We start from the raw sequence: 20975 nt of genomic DNA, 5'->3' as shown, positions 1-20975 counted from the left end.
TTGTATGGCTTGGCAGGAGTGGTGCGCTTACTGGACCCATAGTTATGGCGCTATTGAAGTTGGGCATAAGTGCATGCTAGCATTTGTGTGGGTGGAGTTCAAGGCCAGTATGTCCAATGAGGCTATGGTGGAGTTCCTGGTGGGAATCTGTTTCTTCGCCAGGTTGCACGGTGAGGTGGATTGCAACAGAAGCTTTATGATATCCAGGGCTTTATGGGGTTCAGCGAGGGAGCGGCCAGTGCTGCAAAGTCAGGAGATCCAAGTCGGACCAGCTAGGAAAGGGGTTCTAGGTTACATTAGTGCCAAAGGAAGGCTTCGCTGTCTGACCTAATGTAATACTCCGTGAGTTTGCTTATCTGCGGCCGGGGTCGGTGGGTCCATGGCTGGTGCATGGTGATGGTTCCCTTCTCACCAGGTACCAGTTTTCGGTAGTGTATAAGCGCCCGTTGGACAAGCTAGGTTTGGATGTGTCCCAGTTCGGCACCTATTCCTTTAGAATTCTGGCCACCACTTCTACAGCGGTGGCTGGCTCTACCGAGCTGGCTATCCATGAGCTTGGTAGGTGGAAAACAAATGTGTATAGACGTTATGAGAAAACTTCTCTTATAACCTGAATCTTTTCTTCCCTGCTCTATATACTGCTGTGGTGGCACAGGGTTTCAGCTGCTTGTGGCATTTGGATACCGGGCGCAAAGGGATTTCTCCATTTTTTCCTCAAAAAATTGGGCCTGATTGGCACTTGGCACCACAAGGTTTTATGGTTTTACCTTTGCTTGTGTCTTCTGCTCACCCTTTGTTTCTCATTTCACATTGTGAGCTGTGCACTCTTAGTATGTGAAATGCTGTTTGAGGCTGAGGGTATGAGGCTCTCCACTTGTCTCTCTTGGTTTTCTTTTTCATTTTCCTTTAAGGTTCTCCACTCGGAGTTCTACTTTTTATATTTTGTTGGTGTGATATTGTCGTTACTTTGGTGCACTAACATTTTGTTTTTCTTTCCTGCCTTACAGAAAACCAGACCCCGCTGCGGATTTGGGTGCTGGGGCACTCGTATGTTCATTGGTCTGGTTTATATAGGATAACTGGGGATACTTCTGCTTTCTCGGGGTCGGTGGTAGTGGAGTGGATAGGTCATAGGGGTTTATGATGGCCCAGGTTTAGGGAGCTCCTGGGGTCTTGTGTAGCTAGACAGGGGGTTCCACATATCTTGGTGATTCATCTGGGGGGGAATGATTTGGGTCAATGTGAATAGGTGGACCTGATTTTACTGATTCAGGGCGATCTGGAGTGGGTTCAAGTCTCCTGGCCTTCCCTGTTTATATGCTAGTCTGATATAGTGCCGAGGAGGATTTGGCAATCCTTTCCCGATGAACTAGTGACTGGGACATTCTGGTTCTGCCTGGTGGATGTCGTACTAACTGCTCGTTTCCCAACCACCATATTTAAAAATAAACTATTTTAATTTTTGCCATACTCAAGTCTTGTGTCATTTATTTAAGGTATTAGTTAAATAAACGTAAGAAGGTAAGGGAAGACAGGATATCAGCCATTATGCCTTTTAAAGTCAGCAGCCAACTATCACTTGGGTGAAAATCTTGTGATCTTGGGGTCTTTTGTCATGATGGAATCCTGCATCTAACTTATAGAAAGACTTTGTGCTGAAAACTGCCTCTGGCCTTTAATGGCAACACTGCATCATCACTGGGTGTTTCCTTGGTAATGCCACTTATAGGCGGAGATGAAGAACAGAGTTTAATAGTGGGGTATGACACTACTCAGAAAGATGACATATCAATATTTATATTACTGCTGTAAAATAAGAAATTATATGTTTTGAAAAGTAACTAGCAACCTTAACAAACAACATTATTATTTAATCGCTTTATATATAAACGGTTTTAACCTAAAGAAGAAATCAAAGTTGCAGTGACACTTTTGAGGACCAAATTAACAGATCATATAATGATTACAGATTTATTACTGAATCATTCAAGCGTAGATGAGATATGTGCATATTGAACAGAACAAATATGATTTCTGAAGTCAGATGCAACTGATCACAGGGAAAACTCACTAGTGTAGTTAAGCCCTAGGAAGAGATATTTCATTACAACATGTCTTAGGACCCACCTCAATTTATAAGCCATGTTTTTCCCACTTTCCCTTTAAAAGGTGTCATTTAACCATATGCTTATTTAGAACTTTTTGGCTCTCCTTCTCCACATTAATAAAAACTTTAGATCATCTATGTAACCTCTCTTTGCAATGTCAACTCTCTTTCCTATGTAAATATTTGCTAATTACCACTGTATCTGTGTAATCACTGGAGATGAGTGGTTCACATTCGGATCAATACGACAGATCTGAAATTTGGGGTTCCGAGTGAAAAAGAGTCATGACTAAGTTTTGCGCACCAAATTCGGATCTCAAAATGAAGCAAAACGTAATTTCCAGAAAAATATTGATGCAAAATTCACAAGAGTTTTGAATCGATATCTTCTTTATATAGCCCTCGCTCAAAAACTATTTTAGAACAGACAGTGTATAGGGAAGATTGCTCTGCTCTGAAAATAGCTGTAACTATACTGGTGGTATTATCTGAAGCCCAATAGCCAAGTAGATATCCAAAGAGTAGTCAGACGTTTGCCGGGTTGGTACACAAGCGGGTAGTCAGACGTTTGCCGGGTCGGTACACAAGAGGGTAGTCAGACGTTTGCCGGGTCGATAGACTAGAGGGTAATCAGATGTTTGCCGGGTTGGTACACAAACAGGTAATTACAGATGCAAGGTAGAGTAGCAGGTAGCAGGAGCTGAGCAAGCAGAATACTCAAACACATCTCTGAACCAGGAAGTGCCATTTATAGGCCCAAACAGGAACCAGGATCCAAGATGGTTCCTCTTTGATGCCAAAGTGGCCCTCTTGGATAAGGGCAAATCTAAGGGCAAGTTTGCAATAACAGAGACCTCTAGTGGTCGGAGGTGCAAATGTCAAAAGTAATTTCTTACAATAGCATTCAGAGTAAAAGTGGGACATTGAAAAAAATAGAATAGTTGTGATTATCGTAATGCATTTCTCTATATATCAGTCAGCTAAAATAGTTTGCTGATCAATTGGTTTCAATTTCAGTCTGTCGGAGAGTTTAGACTTAGTAGTTGCTATTAATATAATAGTACTATATAGACTGAGTTAGATATTATTCTGAACTAAATAGTATAATTTGTGGAGAAAAACAGTGTGTTTTTGCTGTATGACTAGTAGCAGCAGATTCCAAAAAACATGCAGAATTATTTCTTTTAAAATGCTAAGTTTTTCTATTGAAAGTAATCTGTGGGCAGTGACATCTGGCTTAATTATGAAACAATTTGGTGATTGCATGTGAGTGTCAATGCAGGCGCACAACCCCCAAAAAACGCTATGTATTCTAATCTAATTTCCTATTTTTCACTACTTGTCAATTTTTTATATGCTCATTCAGTGACATCTATATTTATAAAAGGGTGTTTGCATGTCAGGATTATTTATGGGCATTTTCGGCATTCAGCAACCGCATGTAGAACATTGCAGAGGCTACAAAAAAGACTTCACCTGCCATGCATCCAACTGAAGCAAGACCATTAGATAAAATAAATAGCAAAAAACATTTAGCAAAATGATCAAGATATAAAAATGTTAAAACTCTATGCAAACACTAAATTTGGAACATTATACAACATGCAACATGGAGAGTGAAGAGACAGTAACAATCAGTTGTAATTAGATCAACAGAGGCATCAGTAGATATTTAGACAAGTAGATATCCAATTTTAAAGCGCTAAATAATTTGCTGCTGTTATATAAATAAATTATGAAGATAGATGAAAATGGGCTGCACCCACACCAAAAAGTTGAATGTCTAGTAATATGTACTTCTCGAAGGGCAGAGCATTCATCATTAGCCAAGGTTGGAGCATTCAAATACCTTGTCACTATATAAATAAATGTTGATAATGATAGACAAAGGTGGACTGCACCCCTGCTACAAAACTTCAAAGACTATGCACAAAATCCATTTTAAATGTTTTACTGTTTGGGTTTGCTATTAGTTGTTAGCTGATTCACATTGCACTCTCCACCACCATTTTTGTTTAAATGAAAACGGTGACCCTTTGACAAATTTACATTGGTGTCTGTGTGGTCATTTATTCAATTACAGTAACAGTAAGTCTGAACATGTGGAGGAGGTTTAGGTGCAATAAAAGAAAGATATAAACACTATGTAGTTTAATTATATTTTCAATTGAATTGGAGAAAGCAAATGTAACAATGGCAAAATTATAGAAATCCTTCATTAAGACAGCTTGCTGCAGACTTTGGCCAAAATTGGAACGGTTGTGAACGGATCATTAGAAAATAGACTGAAAAATACTGGAAATTAATGTTAATACTATAAATAGTAATACTGGTGCAAAAACAGCTCAAAATTACATTATTTTACATATATTCAAAATTTTACTTAAATCCAAATCCAAAACTAAAATCTTTCGCTATTTTTTGGCAAACCCCATAGCAAGTGCCGAAACATGAGTGCATTTTAGAACCAAAACCACATCCAAAACCAAGACACAAGGGTCAGCGCACATCGCTAGTAATCACCTCTTCATCTCATTAATCCCCATCTTCTCTAAAATCCTGGTAAATAATCATCTGAAATGCAAGAGTGTATTATTCTTCAACTTTCTGTGTAAATATAACAATGTGGCTTCTTATTAGCCCTTAGTATTCCCTCTTACTTATACTCCCTTGACCGATTGACTATCTATTTTAGCTGTAATTATTGACATTTCATTCTGTTGCTAATAATCACATTGAAGTCTTTGTTTACTAGTTCCATCCCATTCTCTCACTGAAGGCCTTATGTAGAGGTGGACACAATGGGCCTTAGTCATTAAGTAGAGCAAAGCAAAAAAATGGAGTAACTTTGCACCTGGGCAAAACCATGTTGCATTGGAGGGAGAGGTAATTTTAAAATGTGCGGACAAATTTATAGTTGGGGGTAGGGTATGTCCTAGATTGACTTTAAATTTCTGTGTAAAAGTAAAGCTATCAAGTATTTGTGTGTTACATGAAAAAACAGCCAGAATTTAACTTATGTGCAAAATAATAAACTAAGTTGCACCCCTTGTATTGTAACATTTACTCACTTTTTTGCCTTACTTTCCTTAATGACTCAGGCCCAATATCTGTCTTAAGCACAGACATAAATTGCATTAAAAAAAGACACATTCCCTGAAGTACGGTGGGTTGGAATCAGGGGCGGGCTGGCCCGGGTGGCAGGGGGGCATCGGTGGCCCGGGTGGCAGGGGGGGCATCGGTCCCATGGGCCGCTCAGTTGCAGCGCTGTTAGGGCCGCCGGTCGTTTGCAAAATCTATTGATTTTGACTGGCGGCCGCATCTCATTACACGGGATGCGCCCGCGTCAGCGCACAGGTAGCCGCATCGCATGTCATGTGATGCGGCCGCCTGTGAGCCCCCCGGGCTGATATATGCCAGCCCGCGCCTGGTTGGAATGCGCCGCAAGATGCATACTGGTCTGAATTGCTTCTATATACACTTGGTTCATGCCTGGAGTAGGCAGAAGCATATTTGTCTTGTTTACAACTGGTGTTACAAGCTTACAGACGAAGCATTGAGATATAGCTTGATATCATTATTATCAAATGCATTAGTATATTTGTACTCAGTAGGTAAATTTTACACAAAATAATGCACAATACTTAACAGAATAGTGTTACTCATCAAAGCAAAAATCACATTTAGCATTTAAAATACCATTAAATGCAAACACCCTCTTTCTTTTAACGTCAAATGTGAATCTTCTTTCCTACAGTGGTCAGACTGCAAAAAGCAAGGAAGCAATGCAAGTAAACCAGATAGAGGTCCTTTACTACGGCAGCCATAATAATGTTTTTGAAGTCAGTGAGAGGTTTAAAGACACACTCAGTCAAATAGCTTGTACCTTACAACTTCTTGACAGGTATATCTGCATATGCATCAATGGCTACATTGGTCACATTTATGTGATGTGAAGTGAAAATGTGGCTATGAATAGCAGAGAATGTTCCAATGGTTGAAAACATTGAGACATATTGCTATAAACTAATTCCTGTACACATCCAGTATAATCAATGAAGGAATGATACAACTTTAATCCATACTTACAGTGCACATTTGATTCTGGGTGGTCTCTCTGTAAAGAAAATATTTTGGTAAACTTTATCCATAAAAATAGGTTCCAGTATTCCTATCATGATATCTCCAGGCTGTGTTAACCCCTCAAGAGCAGGGAGATCCAGTCTACACCTCTGATCCGCAGAATAAATCAGTTGAAGATGGATAAATATTGTCATGGTCCAAATTATTGAAGAGAAACTGATCATTTTATACAAATTTGTTGATAATTACCTAAAAGCAAGGATGACATGTCACTTTTATTTTTAACACCAATATCATCAGCAAAATTAAGATCTATACATACAGTATAAGTAGTCATGTTTTATATATCATAAAAGCGATGGACCTGTAGTGACCTACCTTTTTTTTCATGTCTGCATTTATTTTGTGTACCTTGTTTATCTCTGTTTTTATGTACTTCTTGTTTTCCCCACTATATAACACAACGGAACGCTGTGGAACCTTACAATTCAATTAAAATAATAATGATAATATAAATCTATACATATCACTACACATGTGACTACACCTCTGCCTTACATCCTAATCCAGTGGATCCCTAACTTTTCCAGTTCAAGGCACCCTTATGGTCTCCATAATTTTTTCAAGGCACTCCTAAGCCAAAATAATTACCAGGTAGTCCCCCTCCTTGCTTACCACTTTCCCTGGCCGAGGCACCCCAAGGAGCCACTGCCCTAATCCATACACACATCACTGTCACTACATCTTCATCATATACCCTCATTTACAGATTTCACTGTCACTATAACACCGTTCCTCCACTGTCTCTACCTGTTGGAGTCCCTCAGGACCCTGATCTTTGTCCTCTGTATTCTCACTGCATTCCTCTTCTCTTGGGGAACTAGTCCACCAGCACTACCTCTACACTGACAACTTTCAATTCTACTTCTTGTCCCCTGGCCTCTCCCTTTCTGTATTATCTTTTGTAGCCAACTATATTGCTGCTTTTTCCACATCCCATTGAGTGGAAATAAGATTATTTTTAGGAATAGAAAGCATTTTCACTTGATAAATGTTCAGTCTATAGGTGATGTATCTCTCCAGTTTAGATGCCTTGTGTCTAAATGGCTGGGAGGCACCCAAGAGGTTTGGCTTCTGGCAATCATGCATGTGGCGCAGTTTTGCCAAAGGAAAGGAGAAGTCTATCATCTTCCATCCTTCAGAGTCACCACCTTGCCTCAAATATCCTCACATTCAGTAACACCATAGCTTCTTCAGCCTCACAAGCCTGCAAGATTTTTCGGCCTTCAAAGCAAATGGGATTTCATTTAACATTTCATGTAAGTGCCTTTTGGGCTTGCTTAAAATTGAATGCCCACGAAAAATGGACAAAGAAATAAGGAAACCATTTTTTCTCAAATAGTGTATTTAATGATAAAAGAAACCCCAAATAAATTAATAACACACACACAAACATAAGTGAAACACACACTATTCTCAGAGCTGCTGGACTGTAACTGCCTACAGGTCACCCAAGCAGGGGATGGAACTGGCACAGAAGCAAATGGTACAGCCTCTGGCTCTGCTTGCTCATGCTTCCCGGAAGCAGCCGATGTGGCAAGGGCAGCAGGTGCCACCGGGGCTAGTCTCACGCCACTCTGTTTATCTAAATAATTGATTATTGCATCTGTTAATCTTTCAAATGTAGCATGAATAAGTGTCAGTTTGTGGCATTTCATATCCATTTTGCTCCACATTGGTGCTGTTTACATCCATTTACTGGAATATTTTTTGAGAAACGGACAGATTTGCACTGTTGTAAGATACAGCTGCATGACTTTCAGTATCCTCGGGTGCCTCATGTTCTTCCTCATCAACACAGGTGTCCTCGGCAAGGGGTTCATATTCACACTTACTGGGATCCTCTGCATGTACAGCTCACATAATGGAAAAACAAGCAAACATTATATTCATATATGTTTTAGTCTACACCTTCAAAAGTTTGGGTTGGGTACGGTTTTTCGGTTCTGAAAAACCCGACACCCATTTTACCTACAAATAAAAACCGAAAGAGTTAAAAAGCGATGGCAATATTAATAGACTTACTTTTAAAGCGACTCTGAAGATCACCGATGAGGGAACATGCTGACCGTACCTGATTTTGACTGAAGAGCTGTCCGGCACTTCTGTTTCCTGTCATCGCGACTTCTATTCCTCTAAATTGAAAGCGGCAATGTTGGGTTAAGAGTTTAAACACTTAACCTATGGGAGCACCTTGTATCATTTATGGCAGGTCGCAAACATCAAAGCCTTTGAAAATATCTCTTTCAAGACAATGAAATCTAACGCGTGTCAGGGAGGCCTCAGACAGGCCGACTGCAGAGACAGGGTTATATGTTAATGACAAATTCAAGCTGAATAGGGTCACTGGAAAATATTGTATCATTTTCTCCATTATCATACTTACCTGAGGCATGTGTGGTATGCAGATAAAGGGGAACTTATGACCTGTTGGGGGAGGTAAAATCATGTTTGTAAGTCATACTGGTGAAAAGTTAGGACAGTGTAACAAAAACCTGACTTAAAGGTGTTTCTACAGTACAGTCACAAAACCCTAATTTGCATTCTCACATACCTGTTTGTTCTGACCTCACAGGAAGGGGGGCTGTGGGCCCTGCACCTTGGTTTTAAACCTGCACTGAGAATCTGATCAAGGAGTGTCCAATTTTTCCTGCTTTACCCAGCACCAGATACTTGATTATAAGTGAGTTATCAATTCTGTGTTTTACCCTTTTTATTTGATAAGAAACAATTGTATTATATTGTATGCCTTTTATGACCTTTTTTATCTTAAGCATTGTGGATGTATTTTCCATATTAAATTACACTTAATAAGTTCAAGTCTCTGTGTTCTTACAAATTTACGCTACAGTTTGGTCAAGACGCTACATAATTGAAATGAGGAGAACATTTGTGCTTTATGTTAACTCTGATTAAAGTAAAATTGTGCTAGATTAATTCTAGGGAGAAACGAAGGCTTCCTAAATAAGAGTGTCAGCTCTTCATAATAAAACCTTGGTGGTGGCATAGTTGGTACCACAAAGCTAGTGTGTGGCATAGATAGGGAAGGATTTAATCATTTTAGACAGACCAGGTGGTTGTTTTTTGATTAACCCTGTGTCACACACGCATGACCCAGGCTCAGGTGAGTGCTGTTCGTAACAGGGATAATTATAGAAAATACAAAGTAAACATGACAACAGGGCCAGATAATCCAATAGGCTGACTCAGCTGATGTCTAGGACAATAGGCTTTGGAGCGGTGTTGTTGAAAGATTGTCATGCATTCTGAACATAACATAATTGAAAAACATTTGCATTCACTTACCTCTATTGACCTCAGTGACAGATCTCCAAATAGGGGCCACAGCAATTTCCTGCTCAATGAAATCCTCCCAAATGCGATACTCTCCAGTGGCAGATAGCTGGCGATTAGTACGATGCAGCCTCTCCATCACAAGTTCCACCAGTACTTCCACCACTTCGCAAGCGGAGTTTGGCTGTTTATGCTTAGCGGACCCTTGGTTGTGGACAGCTGTCTCTTCCTCAGAATGGGACATTTTACTAAATCACTATATAAAGTATAATTTCAATATGAATCTTGAATTACAAAGTAGCAAAGAACAATCCTTGCCTCTCCAGCATTATGTAGTGTCTGCAGAGGTGTATTCTCCCGACATTTGTTGTGTGTGAATGCTCAGGTGTTGAGGCGCCCTAAATTGCTTTGGTAAGGTCCACTATTGTGAATGGTCAAGTGAAAGGAAAGTGTATCCTCCTTTTCATATGGTCTTGAAAGGAAACACATTTTATGTATCTAGACACACACAAGTCTTGTGAGTCAGTCAGTAAGTAGAATGTTGAAAAGCCTCATTCACTTGCAAATATGAGGTTGGCTAGTTTCTCCAGGATGTAGCTTAGGGCCCTGACCAAAGTGATGGACCACTTGCTAGGGTTGGCAGCAGGTGGTCACTTCCGCAAAATCAATGCCTGTCGAATAACCTACACAGGAGGTAACCGCAGCTCCTTACAGATATTAGGAGGGAACTTGCCAGGTATAAGCTAACAATTACAAGTAAATATATATGAGTTTAGTTTTATCTGGCCCATGTAGTTATATCTCAGTGGAGAAGAGAAAGTATTACAGATAGTAATGTGGCTTTTAATAACCTTCAGTGAACAAAGTACAAGACCTGCTCTGTGATTACATTCACTGTAGGATAATTCATTTTAATAAAATTCCAATTAGAGGTCTATATGCAATTTGTGTAGAGGTGTTTGCATTTGGGCAATGGTGGTATAATGCTCCTTGTGTGGTGCTTACTAATTAATATTGAAACCTAAAATGATATCTATGTATCTATCTATGTAGGAGAAATAAATAATATTTATTAAAATGCTACTCCCTGGCCACTGAAGAATAATGTAAGCATCTTGATTTAGTTATCTAGCAGTATATTTTATGGGGGGGGGGGGGGGTAAGATAAGTTTATATGTCAAAGGTGTGCTGTGTATAATGGAAGCACAGTGTCAGTGATGTGTGTATAGATGAGGGTGTATGATGGAGGTGTAATGACAGTGATTTGTATAGATGAGGGTGTATGATGGAGATATAATCACAGTGATGTGTATGGATGAGGGTGTATGATGGAGGTGTAGTGACAGTGATGTGTATAGATGAGGGTGTATGATGAAGGTGTAGTGACAGTGATGTGTATAGATGAGGGTGTATGATGGAGGTGTAGTGACAGTGATGTGTATAGATGAGGGTGTATGATGAAGGTGTAGTGACAGTGATGTGTATAGATGAGGGTGTATGATGGAGGTGTAGTGACAGTGATGTGTATAGATGAGGGTGTATGATGGAGGTGTAGTGACAGTGATGTATATAGATGATGGTGTATGATGAAGGTGTAGTGACAGTGATGTGTATAGATGAGGGTGTATGATGAAGGTGTAGTGACAGTGATGTGTATAGATGAGGGTGTATGATGGAGGTGTAGTGACAGTGATGTGTATAGATGAAGGTGTATGATGGAGGTGTAGTGACAGTGATGTGTATAGATGACGGTGTATGATGGAGGTGTAGTGACAGTGATGTGTATAGATGAGGGTGTATGATGGAGGTGTAGTGACAGTGATGTGTATAGATGAGGGTGTATGATGGAGATGTAGTGACAGTGATGTGTATAGATGAAGGTGTATGATGGAGGTGTAGTGACAGTGATGTGTATAGATGACGGTGTATGATGGAGGTGTAGTGACAGTGATGTGTATAGATGAGGGTGTATGATGGAGGTGTAGTGACAGTGATGTGTATAGATGAGGGTGTATGATGGAGGTGTAGTGACAGTGATGTGTATAGATGAGGGTGTATGATGGAGGTGTAGTGACAGTGATGTGTATAGATGAAGGTGTATGATGGAGGTGTAGTGACAGTGATGTGTGTATATATGAGGCTGTATGATGGAGGGGTAGTGACAGTGATGTGCATAGATGAGGGTGTATGATGGAGGTGTAGTGACAGTGATTTGTATAGATGAGGGTGTATGATGGAGGTGTAGTTACAGTGATGTGTATAGATGAGAGTGTATGATGGAGATATAATCACAGTGATTTGTATAGATGAGGGTGTATGATGGAGGTGTAGTAACAGTGATTTGTATAGATGAGGGTGTATGATGGAGATATAATCACAGTGATTTGTATGGATGAGGATAAATGATGGAGGTATAGTGACAGTGATGTGTATAGATGAGGGTGTATGATGAAGGTGTAGTGACAGTAATGTGTATAGTTGAGGGTGTATGATGGAGGTGTAGTGACAGTGATGTGTATAGATGAGGGTGTATGATTGAGGTGTAGTGACAGTGATGTGTGCATGGATCAGGGTGTATGATGGAGGTGTAGTGACAGTAATGTGTGTATGTATGTGTATATGTGTCAGAGTTGAAATGATATTGATATGTGAATAGGGATGGGTGTAGCATTAAGGTGTAGTGACTGATCTGTGTATATTTGAGGATGTATGTTTATTTTATAATTATTATTATTACTATTATTATTATGCAGCTCTGTTCAGAGAATATTTGGCATTCACATAATTTCCTTCCTTATTAGAGCTAGCACATACAGGCACTAGGGTTAATTTTGTCATCAGTCAGTTAACCTACCAGTATGTTTTTGGAGTGTGGGACTAAACTGGAGCACACAGAAGAAACCTACTCAAACATGGGAAAATATACAAATGCCACACATACGTATAAGGTCCTGGTCGCAATTGAACTCACAGCCCTTAAGATTTCAGGCAGTAATAGTCATCGTCATCTTAATTTATTTATAGGGCGCAATAGAATCTGCAGCACCACTTAATCAACAAAGCAAACAGAAAAAATACAGATAAGTAAGGGACAAGAGAAACAATAGAGTCAGTAAAACTCAATACAAAAGACTACAGAGAAAGTCACTGCATAAAAAGATACAACTGGAACAAAGGAAACATTACAAAGATGAGGAGGAGATAGGTAGTAGCGAGAGGGACAAACTTGTGAGAGTTAACATTAACAAGTTTAAGGTAGTAAATGGAGACGATAGAGGTGCAGTGAAGGGACAGGTTGTGTGTTTAATGATGAGGGTCTATGATTTAAGTGTAGTAATAGTTATATGTGCAAGATGAGTGTGAATGTTGGAGGTGTAGTGTCAGTAAAGTGTATGTATAGATGAAGGTGCATGATAGAGGTGTATTTACATTAATGTGCTTACATATGAGGGTATATGTTGGAGGTGTAGTGACAGAAATGATGAGTATGACCATGTAGTGACAGTGATGTGTGTATGTATAAGGAAGTATAATGGAGGTGTAGTGATAGTGATATGTGTGGGGAGGGTATAGTGATAGTTATGTGTGTATGTATGAGTGTATATGATGATGGTGTAGTGAAATTTAATAGTGTACAGATGAGGACATATCATGGAATTATAGTGACAGTGATGTGTGTATCATTATTTTTTTTTTTTAATATTGTCTTTTATTTAGAAGGCACCACACGAGGTCCACAGTGTTGTACATTAAGTATGCCTGGTTTCAGCTGTATCATTTGCACTAGCTACAGGGCAGGTGTAAATGCTGACTGACATGACTCAGGCTTTGTATTAAAAACTACACATACGCGTGCAACTAGCTAGCACAGAATATGTGTATGCAAGTAAGATTGCCTATATAAATGCATTGTGAACCAAAATGTATCTTGCATGAAAGTTGCGTCCGAACATGAATCAGGCCCGTTGAGTTTAAGAAAGATCTAGGACATCCAATAGGAGATGGCTGAGAGACAGCAGGAGACACAAGTCATAAAGGAAGGGGAGAGATCAGAGGAGGAATGATAGATTTGTCTATCGGAGCATTTTTGAAGATAGCCGATAAGTTTGGAGTGCCAAGATTGTGGCACGGACTGATAATGGCTGATAGCAATAGCTGGGCAACAGAGTCAAGGGCAGCTGTAAGGGTGTGATTCTAGAAGCAGATAGCCTGGTCGGTCTAAGAAAGGATGGTGATGGGGAGAGTATTGAGCCCAGGGAGGACAGAGAGAATGGTGAAGGTGAAGGTAGGTGGAGGGGGAAAGGAGTAGGTAGTTTGGACAAGGGTGAGCAGAATGGTTGTGGGTCTGTGACGTTTGGAGGCATCCATGTCAGTGTAAGATGAATACATGGATGTGATCCAGAGAGCATCCTGGGCAGTAAAGGAGAGTGTTGTTTGTTGTCCTCATATAGATTTAATTCCAGGTAGAATGCCCCTTACCTGCTTACCTCTTTTGTAAGTATTGCTTTGCAATATAAATCTACATACACACTTATAACAAATCCACACTTGCTGAACAACCTAGCACTGGCTAAACAGCCTAAGAAGGTTAGTTAGCCGAAGGGTAACAGAGTCATGTGATCAGTGTCTGGAGTTAAACCCCACTGAACTCGCACTACAAAGATATCAATAAATGTCTTAAGCAAACAGGTAGCATAGAAGAGTATACATACCATTATCTTAATCAAATACAACACATATAATCCCATTACAGATATGATGGTGGTAACACCATTATGCTTGATTCATCTTCAAACGCAAACTGAACGCCGCTTGATTATATAAAAACTGAAAGTAATTTGCTCACACATACTACCGCATTCAAGTACAAGCGAATCTCAAGATACATGTTTATTTGAATCTAGGTATAAGTTACTTGCCGTATGCAGACAGACAGAACACAGTGTAAGATACTCACATGAGTATGTGCAATATCAAGTCCCATTAGAACGTGTACAAAAAAAAAAAAGATGTCATAAACTTAATTTACAACTATTTATGCTATAATCAACCTCTACAGACTCAAGTGTATAACACTTTTTTATAGATTTGACATTTACATTTTTTATAGCACTTGACCAACAAACTCTTACGTACAATATATTGTATAGGAGCAATTATTTAAGATTGTGACATTAGTGTGTGCTTTCCAGAAATGAAGAACATGTTGTATTCAGGGACAGTCATGATTACAGATAATTGTGAACCTGTACAAAAAAAGTATCATCATATACATCTCATATTTTACCATGAAGTGAACACTAAAGATAATTTGGAAAATCCCTGGCTGCTTCTTTTGTGAATAACGGAGATACTTTTTTTTCATTTTCATTTTAAAGAAGATATAGTAGACATTTTGCTATGATTACAATTCACTTACATTTTGGGGCACTTGAATCATCATCAACATCATTAACATTTAATTATATAGCGCCTGCAGATTCCGTAGCGCTTTACAATTGAGAACAAACAGTAATAATACAATACTGGGTACTACAGACAGTAAGGTAAGAGGGCCCTGCTCGCAAGCTTACAATAAATGGACTTGAATAAGTCAAACTGTTCTAACATGGACAGATGCTCAAACCAGGAGTTTTAGTAGGAACTGAAAATTGCCAGTTAGAGGAAAAATTCATAAATGTACTAAAATGATGTGTACCTTGGATTACTTTGGAGTCTGGTAGTTCCACAAAACAGAGATAGTAGCAAATCCAGTAACTTAGTTAACCCGTAATAATCCTTATAAATGTAACTGGAACTATTAAGGAGACATAGGGGTATATTTACTAAACTGCGGGTTTGAAAAAGTGAAGATGATGCCTATAGCAACCAATCAGATTCTAGATGTCATTTATTTACTACATTCTTCAAAATGACTGCTAGAATCTGATTGGTTGCTATAGGTAACATCTCCACCTTTTCAAATCTGCAGTTTAGTAAATCTAGCCCATAATCTTCTCAGTTAATTATATATCGTGATAAGAACTGGACATTCATGTAAATTGTAATCAGGTAAAACAAGAAGCATTTTCATTATTTAACACAGGGGAATTAGATTTTTTATTTAACTTTAAAAAAGTGAAGTATGGTGCAAACTTACTTACTTTGTACGGTTTTCGCTAACAAAAAACACCTGGTAGCAGCGCCGGTGCTAGGGTTCACGGCGCCCTAGGCAAAATTTCGCCGCCCCCACCCCGCCGCGGACACACCAAAAAAAAAGTAGATTTTACTTACCTTTTCTCTAGCTGATCCGCGCCTTCTTCACACAGGAGGCGGAGTGATGCATTCTGGAAGGGGAGGGGGGTGCCGGGAAAGAACTTTATTCACACTGTCTGTCTGACAGACAGTGTGATACTTCACAGATGCGCCGCGGACACTGAAAAACAGCGGCGGGACCCCGCCGCCGCTGCAACCCTCTCCTGAGCCGCTGACTAGATTAGACAATCTAGTCAGCGGTGCCCTGCAGGTCCCGGCGCCCTAGGAAACTGCCTAAGGTTGCCTAATGGGAGCGCCGGGCCTGCCTGGAAGATGTAAAATAAATGTAAGTATTAATTATTAAACACAGGAATCAATCCTAAATAGCAAGCTACAATACTTTAACACATTAAACGGTGGCTGGAAAAGTGTATTACTAACAGTGCATTTGTAACAAAGAGGCATAAACTTTACAGCTTGAGTCTTATTCCTGATGCAGTGACGGGTGTGTGTACAAGTGAGGGCAACATCCGCCGTTCAGTTCAACTAAACCAAAAGTTTGATTTCAGACATGCTTGATTAATGTTGCAAAACATAACAGTTGCTTTAAAGAACATGTAATGGTATAAGAAGTAATTTGGGATATGTTCTTTTGCAGAATTAATTGTACAAAAAACATTTGTTAAAACAATTATTTTCTCCCAAAGTCTGAATCTCTTTTTTAGCCTTGACAAATTATTTTGAATATGGATGAAGGTGTTTGATAGCAGTGCAGTGACAGTGATATTAATATGAAAGAGGGGTTATCACTGAGGTTTAGTGACAGTGATATGTATAGAGGAGAATATATAACAGAGATTTAGTGACAGTGATATGTATAGAGGAGAATATATGACAGAGGTTTAGTGGTAGTGAGGTGTATAGAGGAGAATATATGACAGAGGTTTATTGGTAGTGATATGTATAGAGGAGAATATATGACAGAGGTTTAGTGTCAGTGAGGTGTATAAATGAGGGTGTATGATGGAGATGTATTGATAGTGCTGTGTATATAGATAAGGGTATATGATGGAGCTGCAGTGACAGAGATGTGTGTGAGGATTAGAGTGTATGATGGAAAAGATGTGTGTATAGATGAGGGTGTATGCTGGAGGTGTAGTGACAGTGATGTGTATAGATGAGGGTGTATGCTGGAGGTGTAGTGACAGTGATGTGTATAGATGAGGGTGTATGATGGAGGTGTAGTGACAGTGATGTGTGTATAGATGAGGGTGTATGATGGAGGTGTAGTGACAGTGATGTGTATAGATGAGGGTGTATGATGGAGGTGTAGTGACAGTGATGTGTATATGGATGAGGGTGTATGATGGAGGTGTAGTGACAGTGATGTGTATAGATGAGGGTGTATGATGGAGGTGTAGTGACAGTGATGTGTATAGATGAGGGTGTATGATGGAGGTGTAGTGACAGTGATGTATATAGATGAGGGTGTATGCTGGAGGTGTAGTGACAGTGATGTGCATAGATGACGGTGTATGATGGAGGTGTAGTGACAGTGATGTGTGTATGGATGACGGTGTATGATGGAGGTATAGTGACAGTGATGTGTATAGATGAGGGTGTATGATGGAGTTGTAGTGACAGTGATGTGTATAGATGTGGGTGTATGATGGAGGTGTAGTGACAGTGATGTGTATAGATGAGGGTGTATGATGGAGGTGTAGTGACAGTGATGTGTGTCTACTTACAATGCAGACGTCAGCTTTGTGATTTACATCCTGTTACTTGTCTGCTTTTATAAGGAATTGTACATATTTCTGTGACTCATAATTGTAGAAAGGAAGGATTCTCCATGGACTTTCTCCAGATTTATTTTTATCAAAGTTTATCTTTTTCTAGTGGATAATTATACTCATAATTGTGCAGATGTGATCTCCCAGATGTTTTTCGTTTGTGACATAAGCTTAGATAGTAAACAATTCCCTGTAAATTAGCACTGACTGTATTACCAGTGCCCGGAAAGTATTTCTTTATGTCTATACAATGTTTAAGAAGAATAAGATTATCTAATGTCATGTATTCTGCCATTTACTTCATCCAAACAGTCCATATTGATGGTGTACTGTCTTTTTCTTTACTCCTGATTAAATAAAAGCATGAAAAGCTAGAGATAATGATATCATAAGCTGAATGAAGGAATTTAGAAACACACAACAATTCTATTTTCATATGTAAAACAATAACGTTTCCATGATCATAGTCGGTGTTGTGTTATTTCTGCTGCACATCATGTCCTCCCTTACATATTATATAACCAACCAGTCCGGAATCAGGAAAGGGGGGGCACAGGGTCTTGTGCACCCTACTGTGCTTACCTCCCGGCGCACTGCTCCCTCCTATTCCGACATTGTCAGTTAGGAGCTACTGGCAGAAGAAAAGAAGATTTTTGGAATGTAAGCGGAGATCGCAATGAGGAATTGGAAAGTTTGGTGCACAGTGACTCTGGGCAGGCATTGTAGTGGCCTGGAGGAAACACTATCAGGACTGTGTCTGTGTGAGTCAGTAACCCAGGCTGGGCAACATTGTAACTGTCTAGCTAATCGGTAGTGGTAATATTGCGGGAGGATAAAACCCTGAAAGAGAGTGAGATTATTACTTTGGAGTGCTGACTGCAAGAGACTGCTGGAGGATACATGCTACCATTTACCCTGCATCTTGTGAACGCCTTGTGTTGAGCTGTCGTAATAAAGTCTTATTTTGGATATATTCTGGTCAACCTGAGTGAGTTGAATCCCACAGGGGGTAACTGCATCTCAGCTAAGGGTGGTGTCCTCACACAACCATATTTTTATTAATGATTATAAGGTTTAGAGCTGTTCATTTATTTTATAATATATATTTTTATGTTGTCTTTATATTGCACATATGCTTGTGCGCATATTGCACTCTTTCCTCACTGTTAACATATGGCAAATTTTGTGTAGGGGGAGTGTATTTACACCCAGATTCAAATCAAAATGCATCTTGAGATCCACTTACTTTTGAATGTGGTCAGAAATACGTTCAGGTTCTCTGCTCTTTTTTAAAGCACAACGTTCTGATTTGAATCGGACCCATTGTCTCTTAGTGATGTTGACTGAGGCCAGGGTACTTAATTTGGCCATCCATAGGTGTAAACTATGCTAATTACATGTTGCTTCAATCTGATAGGGATAAACAAATGAAGCCCCTGTGAATAAACAGCCAGCCTTATTGCTAAAACATGCAGATAGTCATCTTAGCTATCCTGCTGCCAATAGTGGGTGAGAAGCTTACAAGTTATGTCAGAAGATGGAAACTATCCAGAGTCCATTGTAAAGGGCAAATGTTCCTTTTGTGACTATCGGGCACCAGTGATTCTATTTCTCCTGTATGTACACAGGTTTAATCTCCTCAGTCACCAGAGCAGAGCAGGGGCCTTGGGAGGGTGTCCCATCATTCCCAGGCCCCCCTCACCTCTGGGTACCTATCACCCGTACTCCCTGTGATTCACTTCTAACCACGTATCACTTCAATAGTGTTTCTAGTTCTTGGAGCCTTAAAAGGACCCCTCAAACTGCATTGGAGGCAGGGATTAGGGGCCTGATTCATTAAGGATCTTAACTTAAGAAACTTCTTATTTCAGTCTCCTGAACAAAACCATGTTACAATGCAAGGGGTGCAAATTAGTATTCTGTTTTGCACATAAGTTAAATACTGACTGTTTTTTCATGCAGCACACAAATATCAACTTTAAATTTCAGTGTACAAATAAGCTATCAAGTATTTGTGTGCTACATGAAGAAGCAGTCAGTATTTAACTTATGTGCAAAACAGAATACTCATTTGCACCCCTTGCATTGTAACATGGTTTTGTCCAGGAGACTGAAATAAGAAATTTCTTAAGTTAAGATCCTTGATGAATTAGGCCCTAGATGCCTATTGGAGCCTTCCCTGGTGCCTTGGGGGTGTTGGCATAATGAAACTGCCACCATCCAAGCGCTATGATATCTACCCTGGCACCACTGATGTAGTACAATAAATGTACATACATTTTTACATCACCCAAACCAAATGCAGACAAACTTCCGTTTAGAAATTTCACAAAAACTCATTAAATAAAGAATAAAGAGAATTTCAGCACTGTTAGTAACCCAATATGTGAAGAAAATAGAAAATAAATTCAAATAATTGAATTATTTACTGTTGTCATGGGGTACTTCTTTTGTTTTATTCAAATTGATATGGGAATGAAACACATAAATAACAAAAGGTGATTCCATTAAAACATAAAATTGTTTCCTCCCTGAGATCCCAAGATATCTACTTTGACAGTGTCCCCTTTGACTCCAGTCTTGCCTTCAACCCTCACTTAGCTCCACCATTGAGATATCTATAAATATATATATGTATGTGTGTGTGTGTAAACAAAAATAATCTAGTGCATTACCACTCACACACACACTCACAAAATATGATGTAAAAACAAGTAAATATCCAACATGTATATGTAAGTCTTTCTACCAGGTAAGGAATCTCAATACCGCAGTGTTCAAAAATATGATCCCCCATGGTGGACTGGACATTAAGTTCCAAAGATGTTGCAATATGTGTAGAAGATTGTCACAACACTTCCCCCACTTTAACCAACGCATTTCGACTGCAAATATCAGTCTTTTACAGGCGGATATGGTGGAGTCACTTTAGGTCCCTTTTATTCTCTCAATAAATACAATGATAATCAGCAATAATTTATAAAATAATAAATTATTAATGTAAATATACAATTCCACAATAGAAGCCCCAGACAGAGTCCTTTATGATAATCAAATCCTAACTTCCCCAATGATTTATCGTCCATTCGTAGCGATCTGTTACTATAATATCCAGTTCTCATACTTCTCATAATGTTGTTTGCTTCTGGACCTCTCATCCATACCTCTCACAAGTGGTTACCATAGTAACCTGGATGCCTCCGGAATAATGATGTCGGTAGTTTGTATACATTTGTGTTGTTACAGAACACAATACTTACATGGAATATTTACCTCTCATTACTATCACAAGAGTTTGTTAGTGTTACTAAGACACTTTGGATATAATAATTCTCATTGTTGTTTATATTCTGCTCCTAGGTAACAAAAACAACTGTATGATGAATGAAGATGTTCCATTACAA

General features: G+C 39.3%; 1 protein-coding gene across 1 annotated transcript in view; it reads right to left on the bottom strand.

The window, feature by feature from the left end:
* LOC142150532 (extracellular calcium-sensing receptor-like) overlaps window positions 1-9788 on the bottom strand; it is a 37633-nt gene extending 27845 nt beyond the window's left edge. The window contains exons 1-2 of the mRNA XM_075205728.1: window positions 9557-9788; window positions 7950-8094 (exon numbers count right to left, since the gene is read on the bottom strand). Coding sequence (XP_075061829.1) covers window positions 7950-8094; window positions 9557-9788 — 377 coding nt within the window. The remainder of the gene's footprint in view (window positions 1-7949; window positions 8095-9556) is intronic.
* Between the last annotated feature and the right edge of the window lie 11187 nt (window positions 9789-20975).

This window comes from Mixophyes fleayi, chromosome 4 (assembly GCF_038048845.1).
Source record: "Mixophyes fleayi isolate aMixFle1 chromosome 4, aMixFle1.hap1, whole genome shotgun sequence".
Lineage (NCBI taxonomy): Eukaryota > Metazoa > Chordata > Amphibia > Anura > Limnodynastidae > Mixophyes > Mixophyes fleayi.
This window is presented reverse-complemented; position numbering and strand designations above follow the sequence as displayed.